The sequence below is a fragment of the Watersipora subatra genome, chromosome 4, assembly GCF_963576615.1.
Source record: "Watersipora subatra chromosome 4, tzWatSuba1.1, whole genome shotgun sequence".
Taxonomy (NCBI): domain Eukaryota; kingdom Metazoa; phylum Bryozoa; class Gymnolaemata; order Cheilostomatida; family Watersiporidae; genus Watersipora; species Watersipora subatra.
In genome coordinates this window covers 26,576,702-26,602,196 of record NC_088711.1, presented here as the reverse complement: position 1 = coordinate 26,602,196, position 25,495 = coordinate 26,576,702, and the positions used below count along the sequence as shown (strand labels likewise).

Genomic DNA, 25,495 nt, shown 5'->3' with positions numbered 1-25,495 from the left:
ATAGAAACAAATGATATAAGAAGGCATAAAATAGGGTCAGCTAGATTGAGCATGATCTCATTTATTTGGGTATTTGAGGCGGTGGCTGATGAAACACTAATTAGCACTACTCTATAAGGACTATCAGTATATTACCCACTGTAGGCAGAACAACATTTAAACTTTTTATAAGAAAACCAAAGAACAAAGCTGTAAGTATGCACTCACTCCACACTTACCCTTCGTACGACACGGCCAAACTGCGTGCAGTAAACAACAATATATTGATGGAACTCAGTAGTAAAAGTGTTCTGATCAAGTGTGTCAGAAGATTAGACATTATCAAGCGAAGAACTTACAAAAAGCACCATGTCATCGCCAGCACTTCCTTTAATTTCTCGCACTACACGGTTCCACATGTACAGCATGATGAGAGTCAGCGGCAGCATATAGAGTTCAAAGTTCCACACAGCCACCATAAAAGCCTTCAAAAAGTAGAACAAAAACCCGAGTGCATAGACTTCTGATGGAATCAAAAAGCGAAGCAATTTCATATACATGTAAATGTATATATGTTTTATTATCGTAATAAATAATAAAGAAAAAGCACTCAATATACTATATGCAGAGTGAATTATTATACAATGCATCTTATATTATACCATATATACTAGTTGAATGCCCGGCGTTGACCGACTAGCAAAACATTTTTTGTGCAGAAATTTTATTTTTATTTATCATATACAACATTTATTATTCTAGCAATTAAAACTTCATATTACGGGACAAGTGTTTTGAGCAGTTCAAATAAAGTTAGAGAAGAAATAAAACAACTGTGATGGTGTTTAAATGTGATATAGTTAGCAAGTACTGGCTGGATAGTCTGTTCTACTACAATGATTTTAATGAAAACTGATTTGATACTGATACAATTGATACTAACTGAGAAAACCAAATAACATGAATATGTTGAATTAATAATAAGAATGAGTACATAGAAGTGTGTGTATAAAAGGTTTACTGTTGCAGCAGAAGCTATTCATCGGAATTTTGAATACAATGAAACTCATACCTCTCGATACTGGAAAATGAGATATTGGTTTTTAGTGTTTATGGCGTTTAGCGATTGGCCTTTGAAAGAACCAGAAATAGAAGGTGTGTAACGGCACATTTGAAATTGAAACAGCACATTTAAAAAGGACAAATTAAAAAAATTGGTAATGGTTGTAAGGCTTTTAAAAGAAAAACTAACGAAAATGTAATCTGGAACCGCGATAAGGATAGATAAGGTAATTAACATGATAAAGACAGCTTAGCGTGAAGGTTAGACGCGCCTGTCTGCAGACTTTGAGGTTTCGAATTCACATCCAGTGCGAAGAAGGCTTTTCATTTCTAGAGTTTAATCGCTATAACTGGACACACAACAGACAGACCAACAGACAAACGGTGAGATTCATATATATGGAATACGAATTGATGTTTTTCGATTGTTGCACCTCATTTTTGAACAAGCCTATCCATATACACATTCGATGATTGACTTACACACGGTTGAGAACTCAAAAAACTGATAAACATTGAGTCACCCGGATAGACATCAATTTTTCGAATCTAAAATAAGCCACATACAATGAAAGTGCAAATCTAACTCTCACATGGTATGCAACCAATGCCTGCAAAACGCTCGACATCTCCACCTTCCTAAGCAATGTCAATTTACAGAACAAGAATCCAACATTTGTTATTTAAGCTAAATAAACAAAACTGGGCAAACTGATGCTTGGCGATAAGCAGAGGTTTATAGTACTGTCAAACCTTGACATACAAATTTAATCCATTTATATTTGCTTAGTATGTTAACACTATCATAAGATAACAATGTTAACACTATCATAAGATAACACTGTTAACACTATCATAAGATAACAATGTTAACACTATCATAAGATAACAATGTTAACACTATCATAAGGTAACAATGTTAACACTATCATAAGATAACAATGTTAACACTATCATAAGGTAACAATGTTAACACTATCATAAGATAACAATGTTAACACTATCATAAGATAACAATGTTAACACTATCATAAGATGGGACAAGTAATCTTTACTATAATAATAGTGTCCGTCTGAAGCTACGGATGCACTTTAGGAAAAAGACAGCATCATGCAAGATTTGAACTCGCCACATTCGGTTTAGCCGCCCAGCATGCTGCCACCTGCACTAATCATGCGCCTTCATGTCTTTCAGATTAGTTGTGAACATACATATTCCCTGTGTTCACAATCTGACATCGGACATGATACTGTACTAGTATTATATTAGACTTACATGTATATGAATATATAAGTCTGATATAGTACTAATAATTTAGTATTATAAGCAAAATGTGAGTCTTTTGAACTATATCTCATGCGATATACATGTAGTTCAAAAGACTATCTCGCATTTTGCTTAATTTGTTCCACAGTTTAAACGCTTTATGATTAATTACTGCCATTATATGTAGCATAAAAACAAATTCGACATTAAATAAAACTCACGTAAGAAATTACATGTATAAAACTAAATTATGTGATGAAAGCTAGATAAATAATAATTGAAGAAAAGAGGTTTTATGACCATTTCCACTTTACATTAAAGACAGATGGATTGAGGCATAGCCTTGATGACATAGGAGATGAATGGAGTGTAAGTAAATCTGATGACATAGGAGATGAATGGAGGGTAAGTAAATCTGATGACATAGGAGATGAATGGAGGGTAAGTAAATCTGATGACATAGGAGATGAATAGAGGGTAAGTAAATCTGATGACATAGGAGATGAATGGAGGGTAAGTAAACCTGATGACATAGGAGATGAATGGAGAGTGAGTAAATCTGATGACATAGGAGATGAATAGAGGGTAAGTAAATCTGATGACATAGGAGATGAATGGAGGGTAAGTAAACCTGATGACATAGGAGATGAATGGAGAGTAAGTAAATCTGGTGAGAATGATTTAAAGATAGTCTAGCTTAGATTGCATAAACTTTAAATTAACATAACCTATCCATATTTTATTTTATATTGAACTCGTGAGACATTTTTGTTATTTCATATTGAACGTATTTAATAATTTAATTAACATGAACAGCCTCTTGACTTTTTTAAATTTAGGTTTTCTTTTCTTCACGTCACTTTTATTACTTCGTGGAGATAACGACTAGATGGTTTGAAAAGGTTTCAAAATTATTTTTAGATGTTTGCTCATTGTTTTCAATTACTTGTTGTTTTAATTCTAAAAAAACTATTGTGGTCTGATTTTTGTCACCGACACTACCAATCATCTTAGTCTTCTTGCGATTCAGAATTTTACAGCTGAAAAGGAAGACTGGTGTTTAATATTATTTGAGCAGCGTAGTACCAAACTATGCGAAAAAGAACTGTACGCATGTGCTGTTTAAAAAAACTGCATCATTTTGAGTAGATTCAGACATAGTATGCTGGAAATTACTTCTCATGTCGAAATAAATTTCTGTTCAAATTTCATGTTATATACCCACAACTCCGCGTGTTGAGGTAATCCTAAGTCGGGATAGTAATGTAGCGTTAGGCGCAGAGAGCTAAGAAAAGGCGGACAACTCTTAACTTACCAGAAAGGCTACGAGAGTCTTTGTTGGGTTGTGCCAGTCGACAAGGCTCTGCCAACAGTCCTTAGCTGCCATCAAACTTGCTCCGATAGCTCGCACCCTGTTCACATTCCTCTTGAAAAGCTAAAATTTCAAAAGTCTATCAATAGATTCTCAAAGACATGCTGGATAAATAGATAAGATGTTGTGATGTACTTACAGAAATTTTAAATTTGGGCTCGTCTTGCAGCATTCGTTCTTCTCTTGGGTTGAAAGTCCTAATTGCGGCCTTGACCTAATAACAAGAAAAATAGTGATCTACCAATCTACATATGGGTGCATACATATGTACCCGTAATAGTGTAGAATGGCGTAATGTGATAACATGCAAAACACTGTATAAAATGAGAAAAAACATGAGGATTTATCCAGATATCTTCAAAAATGTGCAGTTTTATTTTAGAAATAGAGCTAGATATTTAATAGAGTTAGATCCACGTATGAAGGGAGTACTATGTAGAGAAAAATACATATACAATTCTATGTCTGATGTTTTTCTGCAGTCAAACCTATTCTACTATCATCATTATACTATGGATAGAGCCGATTATACTCCTACAAACAGGAAAAATACACTACCCACATAATAAACAGGAAAAGGTACACTACTCACATGATAAACAGGACAGATATAATACCACATGATAAACAGGAAAGGTACACTATCCGCATGATAAGCAGGAAAGGTACATTATCCATATGATAAACAGGAAAGGTACACTAGCTACATGATAAGCAGGAAAGGTACACTACCCATGTGATAAACAGGAAAGGTACACTACCCACATGATAAACAGGAAAGGTACACTACCCACATGATAAACAGGAAAGGTACACTACCCGCATGATAAACAGGAAAGGAACACTACCCACATGATAAACAGGAAAGGTACACTACCCACATGATAAACAGGAAAGGTACACTACCCACATGATAAACAGGAAAGGTACACTACCCACATGATAAACAGGAAAGGAACACTACCCACATGATAAACAGGAAAGGTACACTACCCACATGATAAACAGGAAAGGTACACTACCCACATGATAAACAGGAAAGGTACACTACCCACATGATAAACAGGAAAGGAACACTACCCACATGATAAACAGGAAAGGTACACTACCCACATGATAAACAGGAAAGGTACACTACCCACATGATAAACAGGAAAGGTACACTACCCACATGATAAACAGCAAAGGTACACTACCCACATGATAAACAGGAAAGGAACACTACCCACATGATTAAAGACCAAGTCGAGCTCTAGCAACACTTCTCCTTTGACTCTATTGAAGAGTTTTCTGTCCTTGAGTCCATACCACTTCTGTACTCCATTGTCTATCTAGAAAGCACATACACAACAACAGATTGATATAAAAATTTTTAAAGAGATCTTAAAAGACCGGAAGATATCCTGTGTACAACGACGTTGGCGAAGCCTTGCAAAAAGTTGAAAAATTTAAACATATCTTTGTCTTTGCAGAATATCTTTTTCAAATAGCTAAACAAAGATATATTCAAAGCTTTTCTTTAAAAATAGAATAAATATTCTGTAAAAGCAGGCTGGTATACTATGGATAAAGCAGACACTAAAAAACCAAATGACAAACTTTTAATACGTTGTGACCGACTGTAAACAAATTCAAATGTTTACCAGTATTAAAGGAATAGCAACTTTTCCAATAAACTCCTTTTTCATATCCTTATCTTCATCATATATGGTGACTTCCAGTACTGAATGAATGTCTTTTACTGGCCTGTAAAAGACAAACGAAAAGTGTGTAAGGTTGATTCCTCCTGGAATCAACTCTAACATGAGCATCAGCTCCAGTAAGCATATTTCTTGTGAACTTTTTTGCTCACAGGCTAAACAATCAAATGGGTTAGCGCCATGGATGCTCTGTTATTGCTGTAACAAATCGAGGTAGCTACAAGATATGGGTAAAATCACTGGACTACATAAATATTTGGCTTATTACAGAGTTGCCTTTCCTTGCTTAATAAAACTGACAGGATTTGATGAAAGCGTCCAAGGTGACCTGTTTATTAGCTGTGTCTTTGTTTAACTACAGTATATACATGTAGACCGTGTATCAGCAAGAGAAGACAGCTTACATAGTGAAGACTCGGTTCCATTCTGGATTGAGGGTGCTGTAGGCAGTGTGGGATTGTAGCATTGTGTTGATTAGTTCCACATTACAAAAGGGATCACTCTTCCCGCCCCAGTCTTTAGATGACAGGTCATGAGCCCTTATCACTACCACAAAAACATTCACTTAGTAATGACAAGACTGCTATAACAGTGGCTGACGACTCCTTAACAAGGGCCATTCGGCTTATTGCCGCAGTCATGCCACAAACAACTGTAATTGTTCTCACTTGTGTGTGAGAGCTGATATTACAGTTCTGTCAAAAGGTTAAGGATACAATAAGTAGACAAGTGATGATAGAAGATTCTAGCAAATTCTTGTGTGCAAAAGCATTTCTTGATCCTGTCGAGCATAACAAACGCTTACTAGCTTTTCAGGATGCAAATATAAATGTAGTGACGAAGTGAGTTGACTGATACGGTATATATGGAAGGACATGCTGCTATTACATACCAAAGAAATGCATTATTTAAAGAGAACCTGTTACATGTACATGCACAGCCTATAACGAGCAAGAAATCCTAAATCTAGTCATAACAGCAAAAAATGTTTAGCTTATCATAATGTTATAGCTGCCACCATTTGAAACAATTCCGTAAGCTAAAAGTACAGCATCTAAACAAGCGCCATTTTTATGTATGATCTCTGTGAGTCTGTTAGTCAAAATCTCTAATTCCTCCAGTTACACATGTTTATCATGCAGCAATGACACTGCTACCTGCAGTTGTCTATTATTAATGCTCATCATCAGACAACCACATCATGGACCGAACATATCGTTTTACAAAAATCTAATAAATGGGTAAAAAATCCCTCACCAAACTGGTATGATAGTTTTTTATTAGTGTCCACTGTCTATATGAGTAGCAGGTTGGTATATCATTGAAAGGTTAAGACACACACATATTCATTGGTCATTAAGCTGCATGTTTTATAAGTATGATATAGGTTCATAGGTATCAGATAAGAAGTCAAGTACAGCAAGCTTACCTTTGACCTGTAGCCATCCAACATCAGCAAAGTTTTTTACAGAATTGAACAGGCCCTAAAATCAGTAAAGGCATATAGCATTTTTTGACTGAAATTAAGCTACTTGTATTCTCTACAACACAAACACCATAGAGCTATGTACATGTATAATATAGAGAGAAGATAACTTATTGGCTCAACCTTGACATACATTCATGTTTAGATATGCATACATCTAGACACACCTATGTGTAGATATGCATATGAATAGACACACCAATGTGTAGATATGCATACATCTAGACACACCTATGTGTAGATATGCATATGAATAGACACACCAATGTGTAGATATGCATACATCTAGACACACCTATGTGTAGATATGCATACATCTAGACACACCTATGTGTAGATATGCATATGTATAGACACACCTATGTGTAGATATGCATACATCTAGACACACCTATGTGTAGATATGCATATGTATAGACACACCTATGTGTAGATATGCATACATCTAGACACACCTATGTGTAGATATGCATACATCTAGACACACCTATGTGTAGATATGCATATGTATAGACACACCTATGTGTAGATATGCATACATCTAGACACACCTATGTGTAGATATGCATATGTATAGACACACCTATGTGTAGATATGCATACATCTAGACACACCTATGTGTAGATATGCATACATCTAGACACACCTATGTGTAGATATGCATGTATATAAACACACCTATGTGTAGATATGCATACATCTAGACACACCTATGTGTAGATATGCATGTATATAAACACACCTATGTGTAGATATGCATACATCTAGACACACCTATGTGTAGACATGCATATTTTTAGATATGTTTGTTCGAATATGCATGTATAGACATAAATACCTAGATATGAATGTCTAAACAAGTACATGTCTCGAGATGCATATGTATAGACATACTTATGTTTAGATATGCATATGTCTAGATAGTAGATATGCGCATGAATTAATATGCATGTTTAAATATGTATACGAATAGATATGCATATGTCTATATTTATGCGAAGGCATGCATATACGATGTATTGAATGAAGATGAATAGTATGATAATGAGCATGTGTTAGTGTATATATTAAAGTATACATACAAAATTGTGTACAAATACGCTCTATTCTACACATACAAGTGTATACATAGATACACTGTAATACTACAAATCCAACAGTGGTTCATAAAGACAGACCAACTGATAAAGTTGGTCTGTCTGTGTTAAAGGTTGACTTGCAACAAAATTCACATTACACTTATTTGGTATCAAAAGATTCACCATGTCTTACTCTGCCGTGTCGTAAGTGCAAAATATGTGGAAATATGATTACAAGCTCTTAAAAGCTCAAAAACGAACAGTTAATTGCCGCCATCATGAAACTGCCGTAGATTATAATCCCTTTCCAAAACGGCTCAAATGGGATGCAGCTGAACAAGATGGCTTCTGTTTACACTTTCATGCAACCTCATTCGTCGAAATATTTTCACAAATATACTTCACGCATTCAATAAAACCATGTCTATTGTCCTTATGCGTCTGTTTCATCATCATTGTAATGCTGTTACTTTGAGCACTGATATCTCAAAACCTACCGTAAAAATTTGTTTAATTTTTAACCTTCGCTCGAAGGAATGCATATACTCCTGTAATAAACATGACGAGCCTGTTGGTCACATGTGATAGTTGAAAAATGCTGCAGAAATTATTCGTGCTGTTTGGCAGGAAGTATGGGTCACATGATCAGATTACGACTAGATGATTAGACCAAGCCAAAACAAAACTGTAAAGTAGCGAGAATCTATATTTGATACCTATATTTGATACAGACTTTTCGGTAAAACCCGAAGTGTTTGTCATAAACTAGTGCTACGAGACGTTTTATATTGAGCCTTTTATAAGCCTTTCAATTCATGTAAGAACATCACGTGTCAAAACAATAACCAAATCATTTGAGTACGTCAGAGAAATAAATTGATTCCAATCTACAGCGGTTTCGTGATGGCGGCGATTAACTATTCGTTTTTGAGCTTTTAAGAGCTTGTAATCACATATCTACATATGTTCCACATACAACACAGCAGAGTAAGACATGGTGAATCTTTTGATACCACATAACTGTAATGTGAATTTTGTTGGAAGTCAACCTTTAAGGAAGTAGGAGATAGACAGGTCCTAAGGGAAGTAGGAGATAGACAGGTCCTAAGGGAAGTAGGAGATAGACAGGTCCTAAGTGAAATAGGAAATAGACAGGTCCTAAGTGAAGTAGGAGATAGACAGGTCCCAAGTGAAGTAGGAGATAGACAGGTCCTAAGTGAAATAGGAGATAGACAGGTCCTAAGGAAAGTAGGAGATAGACAGGTCCCAAGTGAAGTAGGAGATAGACAGGTCCTAAGTGAAGTAAGAGATAGACAGGTCTTAAGTGAAGTAGGAGATAGACAGGTCCTAAGTGAAGTAGGAGATAGACAGGTCCCAAGTGAAGTAGGAGATAGGCAGGTCCTAAGTGAAGTAGGAGATAGACAGGTCCTAAGTGAAGTAGGAGATAGACAGGTCTTAAGTGAAGTAGGAGATAGACAGGTCCTAAGTGAAGTAGGAGATAGACAGGTCCCAAGTGAAGTAGGAGATAGACAGGTCCTAAGTGAAATAGGAGATAGACAGGTCCTAAGGAAAGTAGGAGATAGACAGGTCCTAAGTGAAGTAGGAGATAGACAGGTCCTAAGTGAAGTAGGAGATAGACAGGTCTTAAGTGAAGTAGGAGATAGACAGGTCCTAAGTGAAGTAGGAGATAGACAGGTCCTAAGTGAAGTAGGAGATAGACAGGTCCCAAGTGAAGTAGGAGATAGACAGGTCCTAAGTGAAATAGGAGATAGACAGGTCCTAAGTGAAGTAGGAGATAGACAGGTCCCACGTGAAGTAGGAGATAGACAGGTCCTAAGTGAAATAGGAGATAGACAGGTCGTAAGGGAAGTAGGAGATAGACAGGTCCTAAGGGAAGTAGGAGATAGACAGGTCCTAAGTGAAATAGGAGATAGACAGGTCGTAAGGGAAGTAGGAGATATACGGGTCCTAAGTGAAGTAGGAGATATACGGGTCCTAAGGGAAGTAGGAGATATACGGGTCCTAAGCAGTGTCTACTGGTTGAGTTGCTTAGAAGGGTTAAAGTTGAGGCATTCAACAAACACTTACATATGATCTGCTAATAGAGTCTCTAGCCGTTGAAGAGACCTCATGGTCTGTAGAGGAGACAGCGCCAGTGATTGTAACGAGTAAGTGTAGAACACCGATCTGATCGACTAGGTGCAAATAGATATCATGAGTTCTGTCTTTCTCAAATTTACCGAGGTCTAAGGAAGTCCTGCAATATCAGATGACATCTCAGTATAAAGACAATAATCGTGTACACCCCAGTCTTACACATTATTGCGCACACTCACCTGCCCATAAAGTCATCCCTGCCAGCGATATTGTGGTCAAACACTCTGATATCAAGCTCCCAGCTCTTGTTGTCATATAGATGCAAACTAAATGTCTCCATCCATTTTGGGTTGAGGGTTTTATTTTTCACCTATATCATATACATAAACATACTCTAGTTGTAGACTTGTAAGTTATGCCTACAACATATAATAAAAGCTTAACAAAATCATTACTCTTCATCATTGAACTATCACTAACTATTGAGGTATTCTTTAAGAGAAGTGATTAACAGCTTTTAATTTGCCAATACTCAATGAGTTGTTATTGGCCTTTGACCTTTGTAAATCCCATTTAGGTGGATGTTTAATGATACAAGCTTAAACACGGGATTGCACAGTTTTACCAGTAATAACCAAACATCCTCTTACATGACGTATGTATTTCAACCCACACACTATCAAACTGTAAAATAACAACTTTTAATTTTTGCACAATGTATTACAACAACAAATTTTAGAAACTCTCATATATTTTCTTTTCATCCAGTATTACTGTTTGACTGTGATATAAAATGTGAAATTAAAAATTCATTCACTTAAATCTCACGATGAAGTCCTATTAGTTGGTGAAGATTAAATTAAACATAACAAAGGCTATAATAGACCGAGTGAGTGAATGGAACCGACCCTAAACAACAAAATACCTTTGTTTTGTATTTTTCATTCTGCAGCTTGAAGCGAACGTACGGGTCGCTGAGACCATTGTCATCCATGGCCAACAAATTGCTGCCCTCCATAAGTGCCACCTTCACTATATAGTCCCATTCACTAGTCATAGTTGTCTCCCCTGTGTGTCTCGCAATCTGAGTCACCAGCGACTAAAAGTGTCAGGTATCAGTTAGAGATAGCTCAGCAAGTGAAAGTTAACAAACTCATTCTAGCTGTCAATATGTGTAGCGGATTGAGGCAAATGATGGCCAAAGTCTAACTTCAACAAAAACAGTTTTACAAGACTTAGCGTTGCATTGGGTTGAAATTACTGTGTTGCTAAAACACGGCTTAGCAATGAGTATACCATGAACTTCCTTAAAGCCAAGTGTCACAAACAATCGGACAAAAATAAACTGGCTGTGAAAAATTTGCTAATCGAAGAAAGAAAAGCAATTTATACATAGAAGTTATGTATAAAACCAGAATTCCCAATTATTGGTGAATGATTCCTGAGTTGATCTCATTGTTCACCTTAAATCAAAAGTGCATTTTGTGCCCAGACTAAGCTGGATTAGCAACGGCTCATTTACGTTTGCTGAACTCAAAAAGACCACTCCAATGATCTCCACATATTCCATTAACACAAATAAGCTACTAATAATTCAAGGCCTAGAGGCTATGTTTTATAGAACACCATATTACAAACACACCCTGCACACAAAATTGGTCTATTGATAATACCTAAAATAATTTCAGTTGAACAGCTGGTCTGAAACTAGCTGCCTTTTCATACAAACTCGCAAAGATAAAAAAGAATAATTCTATTAATGACTAGAAAGACATAAACAAGCAAATAAATGGCATTCCACCTCATCTATCATAGCAAACCAATACTGGCTGAATGCCTTTGTGTAAGCATTTAGAAATCCACCATTTCACCGCACTATGGGTTCTATTAAGCGGAGTAAAAGAAAGAGAGAGAGAAGAAAGAGCAACAAAAGCCAGCTGAACAGCCATTAGTCGGTCAACTGCTACTTATGTATTTCAAAGACAATACTAGTCAAAGCTCCTTATAAGTTCAAAGATACATCTTAGCTGCACAATGAAGCCAGCAACTAAAAATCATTCATGCAATAAGCATTTTATATAAAAAATGAACAAAACTTAAATTTAGATGAAAATTTCTAAGCAACTGACTTTTTGACATAGAATTTAAGAAAAGACAATTCCAATGTTCTCTGAAAAATTCAATTCATGTGAATAAGCCGCTAAATGTCAAGTAAAAATCCATTATTCAAAATTACCTTTTTTTGGTGGTCAAATATAGATTCCTGCACAAAACCACTTAAATACCATACATTGTTATTATCATGACCACTAGGGGGCATAGACACTGCCATGAATTTGATAAGTAGTCAAAACAACATAGCCAATGACTTTCGAATTTGATGGCACCATGAGACAATCACCTAGCTTGTTAGTAATTGTGAGATTAGTTGGACAACTCCCAAAGGGTATAGCACAAACCTCAAAACTGCTATAATGTGTGTCAGCTGAGCATTCCTGTGTGAAAATCAATAAAGCGAGTCAACTCAGAAGCTAATACGGTGTAAACGAAAATGAGATTGATTCTGAGATACTACAAAACTAAATGGCTAAGAATCTCGGCTACAAATCATATAAGAGCGAGGGAGGAGGGTGAACGTTCAAGTCAAAACAGAAAATAAACGCTAATATTTAGTGATTGCAGATATAATTACCATGGCATGGCGATGAGACCGTCGCCCATATGATTTCTAAAGGTCAAATTATTACGATAATTGAACATTTATAACTGCCAAAAACATGTTTTGAGACTAAATCAGAGCCATGACTAAGGCAGCGCCATGATACCGTTTGAACTCAGATAATATTTAGAAAACAATCTGCATTTTGAGACATGCTCCCATCAATTTGAGCAAAATATAAGGGCTCCAAAGTTGAAGGTTAGAGAGTAGAATGTTATCTATTAAATAACCAAAAGACAAGACAACTCCACAACAACAGGATTCGCAACAGAAGTCACCCATACTAGCGAGTGCTATATACTATCACTTACTTTATGTTTGTCCGCTTTCACCTGTTACAAACACCAAACTAGATAAATCTATCTTAAACTTATCGTTGAAAAGCTCATGCTGTAAGGCTTTTCACGGTTGCTTGCATCAAGAGGAGATCAAGGATAAACTGGTATGTGTACCCTTGATCTAAGACGTTTACACATGGCACAAAGGTTTCTTCAATCTTACCAATCCATACCACCACACTGAGAATACATCTGCTATTTCAATACTACCATGTCATTAGAAAAAAAAACGTTTGTGACGTGTTTGTCTAATAAGTTATCACACTAAAAAACACTTTTGGTGAACAAATCATAGACATATGACAAACAACTGTATGTTATTAGGCATTAGGTATGAAGCATGACTTGTTTAGTTATAATTATTATTAATAAAAAGGAGCAGTTAACTTGTTATGCCATTCTTCACCTGTTTGACAAGCTTGAGTGAACGTTTGTTGAAACCCATATTCTAATAATCAGTGTTAGGTCATGAACTCTTTTACTGTTTAAGCCTTGGTAAGCACATCAGTTAGTATGCATGACACAACTAGGCTGTATGAGAGCACTATGTATGATCCTCTAAAAGATTGTATAGAAACTTTATTTGGCTGCATATACAACCTAAGATTTACGTAGAACTGTGTACAATAAATGGAATTATCTACTCTTTGAAATATGATGCTTCTATATTCAGAGCAGATAATCAGGCGATTGTAGCATACCTATTTGCTGGTCCCCTGAGAGCACCCAGTGTCATGTATACGAGCATAACAGTCTAACCAAGTAACCGAGTTTCATATCTCAATCAGAAAAAGTTAACTATGTATATTACATAATCATAATATTTATATAATTTGTATTTGTTACATACTGTAAATGTAATACTTATATGATATGTATTAATTAAATAAATATAATATTTATATAATATATACTATATAACTATAATATTTATATAATAAATAAATATTGATCTACGTAATATATATACATGTATAATATATATATATATATATTCTTTAATATGTAGGTATATGTACATTAGCTTTTTCTGATTAAGATGTAAAGCTTGGTTTCTTGGTTAGGCGATATAGAATTACATGTATATATAGTGTTTATACATAATATATGCTGTATTATATAAAATCTTACATATAATACTAAATATTATATATATTACATAAAACATATATTATGTATAATATAAATTATATATAGCAGGTGTAATATATGAATAATATATATTATATATGCGTTATGTACAATATATATTAGATATATTATACATACTGTATAGTATGTATATAATATGCTATATACTATATATATTATTATTTATATAGTATATTATACATATAGTAAGTATATTATTTACACAGCTATATATAACTATGACTGAGTCTAAGCTAGTGCATCATGTTTATTGTATTAAAGTACTTGAGCATGAGTAGGAAAAGGATGACATCACAAATCAGCCCTAACCACTTATGACACCCCAGAGTTATAAGGATGACATCACAAATCAGCCCTAACCACTTATGACACTCGAGAGTTAAAAGGATGACATCACAAATCAGCCCTAACCACTTATGACACTCGAGGGCTATTGACTACACTCCAGCACAAAGAGCAAACGTGACTTACAGCCTGATGGGATCTCTGGAGCTAGATAATGTAACTAAAGCAAAATATACCAATGGTCGATACCAGCCTTTTGTAAACAATGAAAGTAAAATAAAAATGCAAGAAAAAAGAATTCCTAGGTATTTGTATGTAAGCAGCACCCCCTAAAGCTATAAAGGTTTCTAAGGCTAACCAACTGTTCAAATGATATACATATATGTACAGGCTTAACCACATGGAAGTGAAGAAATACAGATTATCCATTTCCTAGACACAACTTGAGATAATTCTAGTATTGATAAAATATTGCCAATAACAATTGCCACGATTTCTGATGGTGAACTAATAATAGATGTATCAATAAACAAAACGATTTACACCATTCAAGAATATGATGGTGTTGGTGACGTTGAGGACTTTTCCTTATTACTTGGTGCAATGACTCTATTACATATTATTTGTACGTATTCTAAATGGGATACACATACATATGATACGACCTATCAATGTTATACCAAACCATACAAATCATACACTAAATGTAATCATATATTCAATATATACACCTTATATAACATATCTTCTATGTACATCAATATAATGATTTATTTATATGAAAGTACCTCTACTAGTATATGTATTTTTATGCTAGTACCCTGGCGGCCTGGTGTTCCAGAAGATGTAATAACTACACATAGGATTATTTAAAAGCGCAGGTAATAATGCGCTACCGAGCTGAAGGTCGCGAGTTCAAATCCCAGATCACACAATCTTTTTCCCCCGACTTCATAACTTTGGCTTCGAATAAATGGATGGATCCAACAATTATTATAGTAAATATTACATTTAACAGCTAAAAGAATATCTGTGATGCTTATCTGTCAGTTACTGACACCATCATAAGAGTAAATTCAGAATTGTAAAACACTCCACTTTATTTACTTTAATATTACTAACTACGCAATCACTATCTCTAGTATCACCTACTAATCAACTCAAACTAAAATTGTTAGCTTTTACTAAAACATTAGTTCTGCTGATGAGAACATTATTTGTTTGTGAAAGTAAAAGTTGATCATTCCAAAAATGATCCAATATGTAAAAGTACAGAAACCCACTCTTGTTCGATGACAACTGTCAACTGCAGGCACTAAATGGTGAATGAAAAAATCTCAGGCAATGAAATCCCAGTACAATATAAGACTTAAATCAACATAAGGAGATAAGCTGTAACGATAGCCCTACCTGATCAATGGGAGGTCGCACCACCTGACTATCAGAGGTGTGTAAAACATATCTAATGTGGAGCTGTCCCATACTTCCTTCTTGTTCACTCCAGATCTCAGGGTCTCCAACTGGCTCATCCATTCCCCTCAAGGCTAGTGCTTGATCCACTGGTCTACATCCAAATTACAACAGATATGTCTAACATGGATCAAACTCGGTAACTGCACTAGATAGCGATTGTCAGCGGAGTAACTACTAGACACAAGGCAACGCAATCAGGTTGGCGACTATCGAAATGTCTTCAGTCTGAATGGTGGGTGCATTATAATAGCAACTGTGTACGATGGAGTCTGAATGGTGGCTGCATTATAATAGCAACTGTGTACAATGGTGACTTTACTGTCAAGTTGTCAGCTTCAGTTTACGAAATCGAGAATAAAAAGATAGAAAATAATTGATAAAGGTTTTTATATAAGAGAGACAAAACAAAATTAAATACAATTAAGTGGATGTGTTCAAAGGCTGGTTGTAAAAGTCATATAATCACATTTTGGATAAAGGTTTTGACTGAACAATACTTTGCTGCATTTTGTAAAATTATTTTTGTGTTTGGTAAATAATTTGGCTGAAATGTTATTTTCGTAAAAGACTAAATGAAATGCGAGGATGTTGACCTTATGGCAGTCACCTTTTTATTACAATCACTATCATATGGTCGTGACAGTTGCCGTTTTACAACAAAATTGCTATTGTGTAGTCTCTCTACTGTCAGTCGTGGTTTTAAAAATCGCTATGCGGAAGGCATGCCACCAATCTCAGATTTACCTTTAAGCTTGCCAATAAGTAACGAGTCAGAGACCTCTCTGTATTTCACAATTAAGATAGTTGACAATTTTGTGGTAGTCCAACAAGACTTACACAACTACGTTATACTTTTTCTAGCAACTATTGGATTTATGAAGCACGTCACCTCGTCTTTAGCGACATGCAACGCGAAAAAGAATTTAAGGTTTTAGTTCTTAAAGGGGCAGTCCGGAATATTCTAAACTGATTATTTAAAAATTTACAAAGCTAATGAGAATTCTACGCTAGCTTTGCAAAGATGCAATTGTCCAATAGAAGCTCAGATTGACAGCTAAAGGGTGGTTCACACTATATCGCCATATCTGGGCGTTGAAGCCACAATACTTCGGTGATCTTCGATGATAACAATGTTCACACTATCACAAACCCATTCGCGCTTGCATCAGCAAATACTCCATGATGCAGTGTTCTCAATTTTTTTAAAAATTTCGCGAAGAAACTTCTTTGTTTCCGAGTGCTTGAATTAAATACTAGTCTGGAAGCAATTATCATCAACGGAAATAAATAAATCACGCTATCCGCGACTGCAAATTACTATCGCCGAAATGGTTCACATTGAAAAGGCTGTCATCAATGCTAAGTGAAATATCGGGAAAGTTTGACAGCTGCGAACTTTCCCGACGTATCCACGTTTCTTTGTCGATGCCATCGGTTTATGGTTCACATAATCGACGATGAAAGCCGAAAGGAAAACGCCGTCCTACGGCGATATGGTGTAAACCAGCCTTAAAGCCTTGGCGGCTGCTGCAGCATATACTGATTTATGTGCATCATGCTGCCTACCTGTCACGTTGAAGAGTTGAGAGGTCAAGAGATTCTCTTCCTAGGAAGTCATCTTCAGTGAACGTATCTCGGTCATAAACGAGGAGTAAAATTGGCTGACTCGGGTCATCGATAGTCACTGAGCACTTCTCATTCCAGATAGGGTTGAGGGATTTACTAATAACTCTTGTTTTATAAACTGTCTTGTTCTTGTATCTGACCTTCACATAAGGGTCGCTAAACCCTACAGTCAGATCATAACAATAAATGGATCTGCCTACTCAGGAATCGTTAATTTAACTTGAGTTATCAGAATGGTGACGAGCTTCAAGCTTTTTAATGACTTCTGAAAGGTCGTTTGTTTTCTGAACACAGCTGCCAGATAGCCATGAGCGTCTTGTAGCAGTTCTAAACATAGCTTGAGGGCCAAACAAACGAGAGCAAAATAAGACATAAAGTACTGCAAGAGTTGCAGCTATGAACATTTGCCCAGCATTTCCACGTGAAGTCAATAAATTGAGGTTTTTTCTGTTCATGTCACAAAATGCATCTTCATTGAACGAGTAAAGGATAAAATAAACAAAAACTGTTTGTATGCTATTGCACAAAAACATCGGTTAACAGTTTCTGTTCGACATTCTATTGGCCAAATATGAAGGTAAAAAGTTGTAATTACAATTTCCCCATTGTACAATAAGTTTTTTTGCACCATGAAATATTGCCACGAGTTTTGTACTGTACTTGTGTGTCAGCACCTTTACAGTTAGCAGCTCAAACAACTGTTTTCACTGAGTCTCTGCTCCTGATTAATCACTACTCACCATTCCTGTCCTTGGCGATAAGATCCGTCCCTGACATAATAGAAAGATCCAACCTCATGCCTGTGTTATCTCCACCAATATGCATCGCTACAGTCTCGTCTGCTGCTTCATTCGCCACTTCCTATAACAAACAGCCTCTTAGAGCTTCTGCGAGGACTGAATACCAGTGCGTAACAGCTGTCTGCTCAATAGCAAACCTAAGTGACAGCCTACTTTTCAACTGAATGCATTCTTAAAGTTGGCAGCGAAGTTTACGCTGTCAATCCACAGATGGGAAAGCGCTGACTTGCCACCACTGGCTGACTCATAAGTTCGTCAAATACTGAGGATATATAAACACTGTCAGTCTTCAATATCAATCATTGATTAGTGTAGAGAAACTAGTTGATGAGCGATGGACAATCCTCCCAGAGCCGGTCATATTAGAGGTCAAACAGTATGAGATAATATATAAGTAATTGATTACAAGTATCAAAATCTGAAGGCCATGACAAAACCTACCGCTCTTTAGCGTCTTACAAGCAATCACAAATATGTTTTTGATTATACTTTTTTGGCATAGCTGATTAAAGGCTTTCCATTTGTTCATCTAAATATCAACCATATTAGAACATAGTAGTAAGTTCAGTAGTAACTTACAGTAGTAAGTTTCTTCATCGCATGATCAAGCAGTGTGCAATGCATAAAACTTTGACAGGATGTACTTATTTCATCCACACTCATGTTTATTATATTAATATAAAAGTGGCTCGATCAACGACAATCTTAACTATAATAAGAGCATCTCTGTCCGTAGCCACGCTTGGAAAAATTTGAAAAAAAGTTTGTACAGCATGAGAATAGAACTCGGGTGGTCAGATTACCAGCCACATGCAGTACCACTGCACCACTTGATCACATGACCACACGCAAGAATAATTGTGCACATACTTATTATACACGATGATCTCTTACGACGCACGGTACTGTGAGAGTGCTAGTTACCCTTAATATGACAATTAGAACTTTCTAAAGCGTAGATAACTCCAGCTGTGCTATCAAACAACAGGTTACGGGTTTGATGGAGAGCAGATTCGTGTTCATGAATGTAATCATGTCATAACAATTCTGATACAGCAAGATCATGTTAAAGAAAAACCACATAAGTAGAAGCAAACAAAAACAATAGGTTAGCAGAGTAATAAAGGACACGACAGACTCAATAGCTAACGATGATAGTGATATCTGGTGATATTTGGGGATTGAAAGGTATCCATCCTTACTGTCACCGTGGAAATGAAAAATGGCTGGACATCATACACATAATCAACATGAAAACAGGCTAGACATTTCTTAATGATGTAGAATTAACATTTCATCATTGATGCTATCAGATGATTAGCCTAAGCAAAATTCAACATAGAGGGAAAGACAACTCTTAGTTGCTCTCTGCTATATCAGCGGCTCGATCCACGGATATATTGTATTGGCCAAATTATTTGTTCATGAACAATAGCGCATGATTAGCATCCCGATCACAATAAAATGCAAAAAAGGCACTAATCATGCAATTGATAGCCCTAGTGACTTAATTGGTGAATGAAAATCCATAGAAGTATTGAATAGAGGAATGGAAAACATCCCTGGGGTACTGGGGGCACGCTAGCTACGATGCTTCAGGCACTGAACTTTATCTACTGCCCACATCAAGCAGTTCTGCTGATTAGAGTTGACATGTGAATCACTGCTAAGTGTGTGATATGTCTTTCATGCCCAGCAGAAATTGCAAGCATAGCACAGGGGTGGCTCACAGCAGTTTTACGACAGCTATGAGGATGGATTCACCTCAGGCACTTGCTAGATAATGTCAGTACTTATTACCATCACGAAGGTAGGGCATAACTGCTTAGCTGATCCCATTTCTATGCATCGAGATAAAGTGTGAACAATTCTACAAACTATAATTTAAATTTTAATGGTGAATGTACCATTTATACACATTAGTTGAGAGACTCTGTTCAGCTCTAATCATAAAGAGATAGAGTGAAGTGAAACGAGTCCCTAAACCGTCTAATATTGCCATAGCTTCTAATACTAATCACTGTCTGTGTCCCCAACAGTATCTACAACTGAGTCTGTAACATTTTAATTTTAATATCACAACTTCATTCATAGGCAGCAAATATCTCATAATTATGCAGCGCATCACCAGCTCTTATACAAATAGTTTAACCATCTTTCAATATAGGATGCTAAAGCAAAACAAAAAATGGTTTAGGGTGGCCAAAAAAAATAAACTTTTGTTATTACATAATGCGTAACTGAGACATATTTTTGAAATGTTGAAGTGACTCAGCAATACGAGTGCATTGGTTTTACCATGACGATGTTAGAGCCTTTCAGGCCAACATCGATGCTGTACATACGCATTGTTAAGGGAACGGATCATATCTACTGTCACGATCAACGCAGTGGTTCTCCCAGCTGGTTTGTTGCGGTATACCTAAGAGGGTTTAGCATATAAATTAGAACATAAAATTGAAACTTTATTGATTATAACGTACAATATAGTTAGTGCAAGTACTATCCTCATCAGAAATGACAAATCAATTGTTATAATCGATTGGAGAGAAGCTTAGCGCACAACAAAATTGTTCAGTGAATGTTACAAGTTTGATTAGGTTCATTCATGGGTCATCCTCTAGTTGACAAACTAACTACAACGTCGTCAACTCCAAGTTTGTGAATGCTTGTATGCTTAAACGCTTGTTTATCGCATATCCCCCATTCAATTATTGATATTTTTATATATTTTAACTAAAAGCATCTTAAAGAAAATTATGGTAGCTGTGGCTTACAAGGCTGACTATGGTTATTGTAGCTGTTAACATCATCTTAGATGTTAACATCATTTAGATGTTAACATCACTTAGATGTTAACATCACTTAGATGTTAACATCACTTAGATGTTAATATTATGTTAGATGTTAATATCATCTTAGGTGTTAATATTATCTTAGATGTTAATATCATCTTAGGTGTTTACATCAGAAAGCCAGTAAAATTCGCTTGCAGAGCATATTTTGATCCTCACCATATCTTATTTGATCGTAATATTAAATCCCCTTTTCTCATTGTCTGACTGTTAGTCTGCGTTAACATTGTCCGTTTTCATATTTCAAAATGATTTCACAAACTTCCCATGCGGACGCTTCATGCCTTTTGCCAGATCGCTGTTTCGTTTCAAAACTCCCCCTGGTTCTTGAGAACCAGCCTCTCACACACCTTTTGATCGACCTGATTGAAAATGAAAGAAATCTTGGGCATCGACAGGCCGATTGTTAGTCTGATATAAAATAATTCCGGTTAAACTTGTGGGAACTCCAAAGAATTTCTAATCAAACCATAAAATCTACACTCATGTGATAAAAAGCTACTATTGAAATGTTTTGGTCTGCTGGGATATTTCTAGCAATACAAATGGCCACTATCTTATTATGTACTTTTGTTACAGACCTATTAATTTAGTAATTAGATAGTTTTTTGTATTTTTCTAGTAACTTTATACGAGTACATCCTTCTCTAATCCTATACTATGATAAGAAATTCACAAGTTTCCGTAAGGCCATCCGATAACCACGTATTCATTACACCTAATTACTTTATCAGAGAAACTTTATTCCTATAGCAAATACTCCTCATTGAGCTGTGGTGAATAACTTTAGTTACCAAGTACAGCAAAACCTCTACATATGATCACCTCAACTTATATAATACTAGTCTGCTGGCAGTCCAGTGAGAGTTCATCAGGTGTAATAACTATGTGCACAATTATTCTTAGATGTGTAAAGGTGGTTTAGTGGTACAATATACAATACATATGAGAGTAAAATGTGATTAGAATACCTGCAATAGAATACACTGTAATATTAACAACAAGAAACAAAAATTGCTGTACAAAACTTTGGCAGGAAACTCAGACGCAAGCATCACCTGTCGCGAAAGCCACTTATTGGTCAAACTTGTCATTCTTTGGACAGACACAGTCGCAACGGACAACCATTCGGATCTTGGACATTGTCCAAAAAATGGAAAGTATGAGAAAGTGAGGTCCGAAGAAGCGGGTCGACTGTATATAAATCACTCGTAGCTTTCATTGATGAGCTATGATAAAGTGTTTGGGGGACAAATTGAACAAACCACAGTGTATCATTTAAAGACAGATCTTGGTACGAATTAATAAACCAGGTAGAGATTTAAATGTAGTGAATATAAAAAGAATCTCGAGCAAGAGCAATTCCATAGAGCCAGCCTACATAGTCCGGTGTCTCCGTCACAACTCGCAAACAGCAAGCTCACTCATAGCAACCATAGATTGAGAAGTTGATGACAAAAAGGAACAAAAGATGCCCTTCCATGACCAACAACCATAGAGTCAGCAGTTCTTATCAGCAGAGAGTAAATTAGATGCATACAGTAGCAGCACATGCTGACTATATCTTGCTACTAACCTGGTCTTGTCTTGATATCACTTCCTCATCACCATGTACTGTACCAGCTGTTGGCTCAGCAAAGCCTGACATGGAATCAAATCTTTCCTCATCAGGTTCAAGAGAAGAGCATACACTGCTGTCACCGGCATCATCCACATGCTGAAAAGTAAACATGATCAAGTGAAAATATTAGTAAATATATTACAATCTACCAATTATACAACTTTAACATACTGCAGTCACGGTACACACCTTTTAAATAACTTCAGACCCTAGAAATAATCATTGCTATTGATAGATTACTATAAAGCTGCATAGGGAAGATAACCTTTCAATCATCCATAAAAAACATACAACTAAAATTATGCTAAAAAGGTAAATCATACCCTGATAAAATACTGGTGGTCTCTGTATGATAGAACAATGCAAATATTTAGCTTTAATCGCTAAACTTATATATATATGATTGTAAAAACCAACACATTCTATCATTTCTCTGTCACATTTCATTACATGCTATGGCATTAGAACAAAGTAGACCTTTTAAAGGTTGACTTGCAACAAAATTCACATTACAGTTATTTGGTATGAAAAGATTCACCATGTCTTACTCTGTTGTGTTGTAGGTGCAAAATATGTGGAAAGGTGATTACAAGCTCTTAAAAGCTCAAAAACGAACAGAAAATCGCAGCGACACGAGACCGCCGTAGTTTGGATTCCCTTTCCAAAACAGCTCAAATGTGATGTAGATGTGAGAGATGGTTTCTGTTTACACTTTCTTGCAACCTTATTCGTCGAAATATTTTCACAAATATACTTCACGCATTCAATAAAACCATGTCTATTGTTCTTACGCGTCTGTTTTATCGTCATCGTAATGCTGTCACTTTTAGCAGTGATATCTTATAACTTACCGTAAAAATTCGTTTAATTTTTTAGCCTTAGCTTGATGGAGTACATATTATTGTCTGATAATCATGACGAGCCTGTTGGTCACTTGTGATAATCGAAAAGTGCTGCAGAAATTATTTGCGAAGTATTGGGTCACATGATCAGATTACGACTTGCCGATTAGACCAAGCCGAAACAAAACTGTAAAGTAGCGAGCATCTATATTTGATACAGGGTCTTCGGTAAAACCCGAAGTGTTTGTCATAAACTAGTACTACGATAAGTTTTATATTGAGCTTTGTATTGGCCTTTCAATTCACGTGAGAATATACGTGACAAGACGATAACCAAATTTCGTGATTACGTCATCGAAATAAAGAGATTCCAATCTACGGCGGCTTTTCGTTTTTGAGTTTTTAAGAGCTTGTAATCACGTTTCCACATATTTGGCACTTACATCACAACAGAGTAAGACATGGTGAATCTTTTGATACCAAATAACTGTAATGTGAATTTTGTTGCAAGCCAACCTTTAAAGTTAAGGATGAAATTTTACAAATGAAAAATCCGCTTTAGAGAGGATTTATTCTCAAAACCTATAGGTCTGTAGACCAGTGATCTAATACCATTACACTATGATGTTCAACTGGACACGGCAATGAATGATTGTGATGGCAGTTATTGCATCGATTAAAATACTCATGTTTAAAGCGCTTGGGGTTATTAACTAGCAAGGTTGATCATTAAACGATCATTAATGTAACCATCGTTAAGCTGGCTTAAAACACGGCTATTGTTTTGGTAACAATTTAGACTACCGGGTAAGTTAGCTTAGCTAGCTTAGGTAGTTTAGCTTACCGGGTAAGTTCCCAAAATTCATTGGATAATTATTTTATTAGCCAAGCAACGTTGGGCATTCAGCTGGTATAGTATATTATAAAGATATTATGATTAAAAAATCTTATCAAAAATTATTTTCATACTAAGATTATATTAACAAATTAATTCTTCAAATTAATGGTTCATCTTTATGTTATTGATGATTTTTGTGTGAGAGAAAATGAAATTTCAGTTTATAGTATTTAGTGAATTTCAGTATGGCTCAATTGGTCTTCTTAAAGAATAGAGTGTACAGCAATGCAGTTTGCTGATAACTACTAAAACCAGTAAATAACAACAATTCCCACAACGGTATCACTCAACACTGTGACATTATAATCAATAATAGCCTCTACTTTGTCTTCTCGTTAAGCAGAAAAAATTCTCAATAATAATTATCTATGTGCGGCGATATTGATGCCCCATTTCAGACAAAATGGTGTCCACAAAGATATAAGCATTATTAATACAATCTGTCTAGAACAGGCTATAACCAATATATAACAACAGATAAACTATGCTTTTAGGTCTTTAACAATTCAAATAAGTGCTTAGTCTACTTTACTAGCCTTTGATCCAAAACATTTTAGAAAACGGCAACTGTTATGTTTTACCTGATTTGCAAGTAGATAAACAGCTTTCTGCGATGGATGCTCATCAACAGGCAAACCTGACAAGCTGGCAGAGTCTGTCAGATCATCTACATTCCTTGCAGATTCAATGCCAGATCTACTTCTTACCGACTGGAGAAGAACATAAAAGTAAGCAATGGAAATTAAACTAATTTTATCAAAAACTATATTATTTATTGTTCAAATTGTAATTAATTGACATACCATTTGAATGGTTGAATTTTTCTGCCAAACAAAAGTAATA

General features: G+C 35.8%; 1 protein-coding gene across 1 annotated transcript in view; it reads right to left on the bottom strand.

The window, feature by feature from the left end:
* LOC137394986 (multiple C2 and transmembrane domain-containing protein 1-like) overlaps nt 1-25,495 on the bottom strand; it is a 28,299-nt gene that overhangs the window by 2,421 nt on the left and 383 nt on the right. Inside the window, exons 2-17 of the mRNA XM_068081767.1 lie at nt 25,234-25,362; nt 22,868-23,008; nt 18,377-18,497; nt 17,577-17,799; nt 15,948-16,101; nt 12,503-12,538; nt 10,969-11,142; nt 10,283-10,413; nt 10,035-10,203; nt 6,810-6,864; nt 5,785-5,926; nt 5,324-5,426; nt 4,910-5,011; nt 3,820-3,894; nt 3,624-3,743; nt 339-464 (exon numbers count right to left, since the gene is read on the bottom strand). Coding sequence (XP_067937868.1) covers nt 339-464; nt 3,624-3,743; nt 3,820-3,894; nt 4,910-5,011; nt 5,324-5,426; nt 5,785-5,926; nt 6,810-6,864; nt 10,035-10,203; nt 10,283-10,413; nt 10,969-11,142; nt 12,503-12,538; nt 15,948-16,101; nt 17,577-17,799; nt 18,377-18,497; nt 22,868-23,008; nt 25,234-25,362 — 2,001 coding nt within the window. The remainder of the gene's footprint in view (nt 1-338; nt 465-3,623; nt 3,744-3,819; nt 3,895-4,909; nt 5,012-5,323; nt 5,427-5,784; nt 5,927-6,809; nt 6,865-10,034; nt 10,204-10,282; nt 10,414-10,968; nt 11,143-12,502; nt 12,539-15,947; nt 16,102-17,576; nt 17,800-18,376; nt 18,498-22,867; nt 23,009-25,233; nt 25,363-25,495) is intronic.